The following is a 6109-nucleotide window of genomic DNA, read 5'->3' on the forward strand; positions in this document are numbered from 1 at the left end:
GCAATGCTTTTGATCTCAGGCAGACTGTCTAGCACTGTGGAGGGGTCTGGGGGAGGACATGGACAAGAAAGGGTGCAGGAGGGCCTGTTGTTCAAGGTAGCTTATTTGTAAGTTATGTTTTACAGGCAGGAGTACCCTGTGCCTGAATTTCACTCATTAAAACTCATCCATTAGACCTCATTGCCCTCTACAGCGACCTGGAAGGAATGTGTAGTGAAGTGGGCTCTGGTCTCTTCCACTGAGCCTACAGAGAGGACAACAGAAAATGGCCTGGAACTGCGATATGGAAGATTCACGCTAAAAATCTGTCACTGCTCTGGGTGTCAGAAATTGGTTACATAGAAGGTGGTGGGATAGCTCTCCCTGGAGATGATCAATAGGCGTCTGGGTCTAGCACTGGGTGATGTGGTTTAGGGTTACAGAGTAGTGCCGGGCGGACGGGTGGACTGGATAATCTTGTAGATCTGTTCCAAAATCGGTGATTCTGTGATTCTAAAAGCAACTTCGACAGTCGGTATGAGCAGGGCCAGCACCTAGCACCCGCCTGGCACAGCAGGCGCCGCTGCAGAGGGGGGCCGCGCCCGCGGTGCGGGCAGCAGCCGCGCCCCCTGCGCGCCGCACCGCCCCTGCCACAGGCCCCGGCCTGGGCCCGCCCGAGCGGCCGCCCCCGGAAGCGCTCGCGGGGCGCGGCGGAAGCGGGGCGGAGCTCGGCCTCTTTGGTGCTGGCGGCCGGCGAAGATGGTGAGTGTTGAGCTCGCTCGTGGGCCATCCGCCGCCATCCGCCGCCGCGCCAGGCCTGGGGCACCGCGGGAGGAGGCCGGGACGCGGGAGAAGGCCCCGCGCTGTGCCGGCCGGGCTGGGCGGCGGGGCTGCGGCCGGGGGCTGACGGCGGGCGCGGCTGCCACGCCGGGCCGGGCCGGGCCGTGGTGCGGGCGGGGAGGCCGTGGTGCGGTGTGGGGCCGCGGGCGCTCTAGGGTTTCCTTATTCGTACCTGCTGCCGCCGTGGCCGAGCAGCCGGGCGGTAACGTAGCAAGAACGAGTTCGATCGCCAAGGGTGAATGTGGAAAGCTGCTGTGTGTAAAGCAAGCTACTTACCATCAGGAGAGAGCAGATTTGCTGCTTTGGGGAGATGGGTGTGGGGAGACGGGAACCGATATAAACGCGCCGTGGCTCCCTTTTACTTAAGCACGAGGGCGGGGTCATGTAAGGAAAGGCGGCAATGAGTCCAGAAAATGGAGGCTACTTGTAGTTGAAACCGTGTTGTGGTTCGGAGTTGAATGTGCCTCCAACGTGTTTGTACGACTCGGTTTGCGCTTGGTTTTTTAAATCTTGTTCTTGTAGTTTTGTGACTTGGAAGTGTTAGCGATGTTTCCATGTCTTGAAATGCTTTTTAGACCAAGGGTACATCATCATTCGGTAAGCGAAGAAATAAGACGCACACCCTGTGTCGTCGATGTGGGTCCAAGGCTTACCATCTGCAAAAATCGACCTGTGGGAAATGTGGTTATCCTGCTAAGCGTAAGAGAAAGTGTAAGTAGCAAACTTTTAGCTGGCTCTAGTTAAAAAATCCGTGTTTCTTTTCCTTCGGTAGTTTGACTTGTTTACGAATCAAGGAGAAAACCTGTAATTTTGCAGTTTTGTCATTTTGCATTTTGGAGCTTTGTTCAAATTGATGATTTAACTATATGATAGGTAATACGCAGTATGACTGCATAGAAACTGACTTAAATTATAGTCAGGTTTTTTTTTTTCTTTTGTCAGATTGAATAATTGTATCACACAAATGTAACATGCAACTAAAATTATTTGGTGCAGGTAAATAACAGTAACTTACCTATTTTAGATAACTGGAGTGCAAAGGCTAAAAGACGCAACACCACTGGTACTGGCCGCATGAGGCACCTGAAGAAGGTCTACCGTCGATTCAGGTATAAATAAATTGTATTGCACACTAGCATAGCATGAGATCTTGCACACGGCTTAATGACGAAATTTACCGTTCAAAGTTAACATTTTAATTTTATTTTAGTACCACTTAGTGGAGTATGATCTTAAATGTGTTGTGAAATAACGTGCTTTTTATAGATGTCTGCATTTTATCCTCCTTTGAGAATTAAAAAACCTTACTGTTAAGACAAGGGGTATGTAAAAAGTTCAGATGTTTCTACTAAATGAAGGTAGTACACAACGCAGAGGCTATTGTAGTAAGAAGCCCACACATCTAAAAATGCTTTGTGCTGTATTGCGTCTGTTTGTGGTTCAGTTAAATAGATAATTACACTGAAGTGGGGATTTTTACAGAGGTAAGTCTCAAAATGCACTTCTGTCCCCATTTGCTCACTCAGAAAAAAGTTCAGGACAGGAATAGCTTCTGGTTCCTCTCACTAGAGTTCAGTCTGCATTAAATAGGTATTACATCAGATCCTGAGTTGCAATTTTCTAAGACTTGTTACAAAGCTTTTGAGTTGTACTTGGAAGGAATTGGGGGTGTTGTATGATTTCCATGGAACACTCTAGTTTCTGATCTACTACACAAGAAAGCTATATACAAAAAATACGTAATTCAGGAGTGTTGTCATAAAAGTGAAGATTAGCATTATTAGCAAAAGATAGGAGATTTTTAAGTCTTAGTCTTGGGTGTGGTAGAGGGGTCAATTCATTTGTTCTGGTTAGCTCATTCTTTCCCAGTGGCAGCCATAAAACACCTTCCAATGTGCAGCTTTCCACTGAGTGTTGCTCAGGTAGAAATGTCATCCAAAAGCAAGCTCGTGGCTGAAGAGTGTGGTTGGAAGCATAGAGGATTTTTGTAAGAAATAAGCTTCACAAACAGGACCTCTTTAGTCAAATTGCTTAGAAGGAACGTGAACTAAAATGTGCTTTCAGCAGCTGAGCTGTATTTTCAGTGTTCACTCAGATAATGAAATCTTCCTGTTTCAAGAAGTCAAATTTACTTCAGAAGAGAGTGAAAACCATACTGCTTATTCAAGACAATTTTTAATGTCTTTCTTTTTAAAAAGGTCTGAATGGGTGAACTCTGTGATTTCAGTGCATTTCTGAGATAAGTTGAAAAAAGCTAGTGAACTTCATCTAAAATGTGACTGCGAGAAAATAACCTGGTACTTATCAAAAAGTGATAACCATATTTTTTCTTGCAGGAATGGATTCCGTGAGGGAACCACACCGAAGCCCAAGAGAGCAGCTGTTGCAGCCTCCAGTTCATCTTAAAGACTCATCTATTTGTTGAAATAAATGGTTCTTTACCCAGAAAATCTGTTGCCTTTTAAAATATATTTTATTTCATACTTACATAATTTGAAATGCAGTATTCATGAAAATACATAAATACTTTAAAACACAGATTCTGAACTGATTAATTTAAAACAATCCTTTAATTGATTCTTCATGTGGTAGTACCTCTGTCTTGAAAAGGACTCCACTAAATGAAAAAGAGGCTTGTATGTATTACTCGAAGGAGGTCCCCTGCTAGAGAAGTGGAATATTTGTATTGTGGATTTGCCCTTTTTCCCTCTGATCTCAATATGCTGTAACATGGAGAGCCAGAATTTTGGTTTAAAGACAGTAGCTATAATAATGGCTCTGTGTGCTCTCTCGGTAGGTGTCAGTGAAAGAGGGATTTCTAATACTGTTCTTTTTTCCTCGAAAAGCCTGCAAAAGTATTACTTACTGTGTAGATCATTGCTTCCTTGGCAAAAAGAAACTCCCAAGCCTGGAGCATGTGTACTGCATGTACAGGGGTGTTGGAGATCTGCTGTGAGTGGGACAAAACTGCCTAAATGGCCTGGTGGGGTTGGTGTGGAAAACAGACACACAGATTTGAGTTAGCTGTGTTGGGTGTAAATAAGTTGATACCAGGCTGTATTAAGTCAGTTTTGAGTTACATGAAAGTTAGAGATAAATGCCTTACGAATTTGTACCCTACATTGTGTGTTATATGTATGTTATACGTTGGCATTCAAACTCCCACTAAGAAACTGTTCATAAGGTGCTACTATGAAAGTCTGGGAAATTGCAGTAATTACTGCAAGGGTTTACAAGATTTTCAGATTGCCTTGCAGAGACTATACTAGAAACTAAACAACTTCTGATGCTTTAAGCTTTTGAGCCTGTTTACACTGCTCTTAGTTTTCTCATGGACTTCCAGAAGTAGAATATTGCTTTATCACTACTGAATGATCAGTTAATGTATCACCTGCAAAATCAGAAATTTTCAGCCAGGTGTGAAATGGGAGTGCCCGACTGCACTTGATTCCGTTTTTAAATGGAGTTAGAGCTTTTGGATACTCCAGTGTATCAGCTTGGGCTGTAAAGAAGTAATTTGCTGCTCTTGTGTAGCATTTAACAAATAGACTACTGGCTCTAGATTCAACTGGTCCATTTGAGAAAGTCAGAATGTAAGTGGTAGTGATGCTCTTAAAATACACTCTGCACAGTACTGGCTGTGTATTGCCAGGACTAAGGAGTGCCCCCTGGAATGTGGTTTTTGGTGATTGGGCAACACTTAGATGTAAGGAGGAAATAATTGTAAATGTGTCCTCTGAGAACAAACTCAAGACCATTATAAAAACAGGTCAGCAGGGTTCTAAGGAAGGGCTTTTTGAGTGATTGTACAGTTGGATGGTGTTAATGGCATGTATTCTGGCTATGGGTGGGAGTGAAAGCCTCTGCTTGCCAAGTCAGGTGATCTTTCTCTAGCATGGGATTTTGCTCTAAGCAGTCCGTTTGACGTGCAGTCGTGATAAAACATTGTAAGGCCAAGTGCTTGCTGCTGTTACCTATTAGCTTCTCATGAATTCTGCTCCTGAAAAATGAACATTTGCATAAAAAGCAACACACCGTGGTAACAATGATTGAAACTTCCTGTGACTTGGAGTAACTGAAACCATTTATTTCAAGGAGAATTTTACTTGCAGCAAGAATGAATTTTATGGACAAGAATTAAATTCTTGGTGAGGGGCAGGAAATCAGGTTTTTTTGTGGTGTTTTTTGGGGTTTTTTTTTTTGTCCTGTTCAGAAAGGATTCTGTACTTCATGTGTCAGTTATATTTGCACTGTACAGGAAATAGATTTTGATGCACTTCTGTTCTTTGGTACTGTGTTAAACATTGACAGGCTGCTTTGCTGGTTGCTTAGTGTATAATCTTTTTTTGAGATCTTGTTAAACATTTTAACTCAAGGGTTATCAATTGAACCTCTGCATAATGCTCACTGTATACTTTATGTATACAGAAGTATTGCCATAGCCAGTGTATAATGTATAATTTTTGCATCCTTCAGACTGATAGATGGTGTAGTCCAAATTACATCAGAAATTACATTTCCTATTGTTCAGTGTACAAGTCTCACTTTTTAGAAGTGTATCAGATGAAGGTGTCTTAAAGGCAGGGAGATGTTCAAGTGACTACAGTGGTGAAAGTTTGATTGCCTTTGGTAAAAGATCCTTGTATGGTGATGTAATTACGTCCCCAAATGCCTCCCCCTGCCCCCTCACCAAAACTGCCCTTGAACTTACCAGAAACACTGTCCTAACCGAGGAGAATGACATGAGATAGTAAGTCATCCCCTCATAGCCTAGGAATTTACTTGCCTGAAACAGCCTGGCAGGAACAATATGGTTTTCCAGTTATTACTGCCTTGGATTGCAGCCAAGATGGAAGCTGGTTGAGGACTGAAGACAGTCATCTTGCAACCCTATAAGCAGTGGTCCTAAGTGAGGACCTTTGAGCTCCCTGACACAACAACAGGCTGTATGAGCATCTCCCTGCAGGAGAGTTCAGCAATTCTTAGCTTGAAGGAGCTAGTCAAGGGGACCGACTGCCCTCAGAGCAGAACAAAGTTGGCAGATCTTGAAATGTGCATTCCACAGGGAGCAAGAGCTCTCAATCCCCATCTGTAAGAAATCAGGAAAGGAAAGCCAACAGCATGGCTGAGTCAAGACCTGCTCACCAAACTGAAGGGCAGTAAGGAAATGCACAGAAGCAGGAAGAGATATCCTAGAAAGAGCATAGGGACATTGCTCAGTGGTGACAGGATAGGGCTGGGAAGGCCAAGGTGAGACTAAAGGTGAACCTGGCAAGGGATGCAAAGAAGA

The 6109-nt window shown here is 43.9% G+C and overlaps 1 protein-coding gene across 1 annotated transcript; it reads left to right on the forward strand.

Moving 5' to 3' along the window:
• The first annotated feature begins 649 nt into the window (after positions 1-649).
• On the forward strand, positions 650-3269 carry RPL37 (ribosomal protein L37). Its single transcript, XM_040091182.1, has 4 exons — positions 650-741; positions 1395-1530; positions 1844-1928; positions 3156-3269. The coding sequence occupies exons 1-4, from the start codon at positions 739-741 to the stop codon at positions 3223-3225; spliced, it is 294 nt and encodes a 97-aa protein (XP_039947116.1). The 5' UTR covers positions 650-738; the 3' UTR covers positions 3226-3269.
• Positions 3270-6109: the final 2840 nt, after the last annotated feature.

The sequence above is a fragment of the Hirundo rustica genome, chromosome Z, assembly GCF_015227805.2.
Source record: "Hirundo rustica isolate bHirRus1 chromosome Z, bHirRus1.pri.v3, whole genome shotgun sequence".
NCBI lineage: Eukaryota > Metazoa > Chordata > Aves > Passeriformes > Hirundinidae > Hirundo > Hirundo rustica.

Excerpts from the sequence above, each read along its gene's own strand:
- RPL37 (XM_040091182.1), top strand. Across the intron at positions 1,531-1,843 it reads TGCTAAGCGTAAGAGAAAGT|ATAACTGGAGTGCAAAGGCT; the intron begins GTAAGTAGCAAA and ends TACCTATTTTAG. Across the intron at positions 1,929-3,155 it reads AAGGTCTACCGTCGATTCAG|GAATGGATTCCGTGAGGGAA; the intron begins GTATAAATAAAT and ends TTTTTCTTGCAG.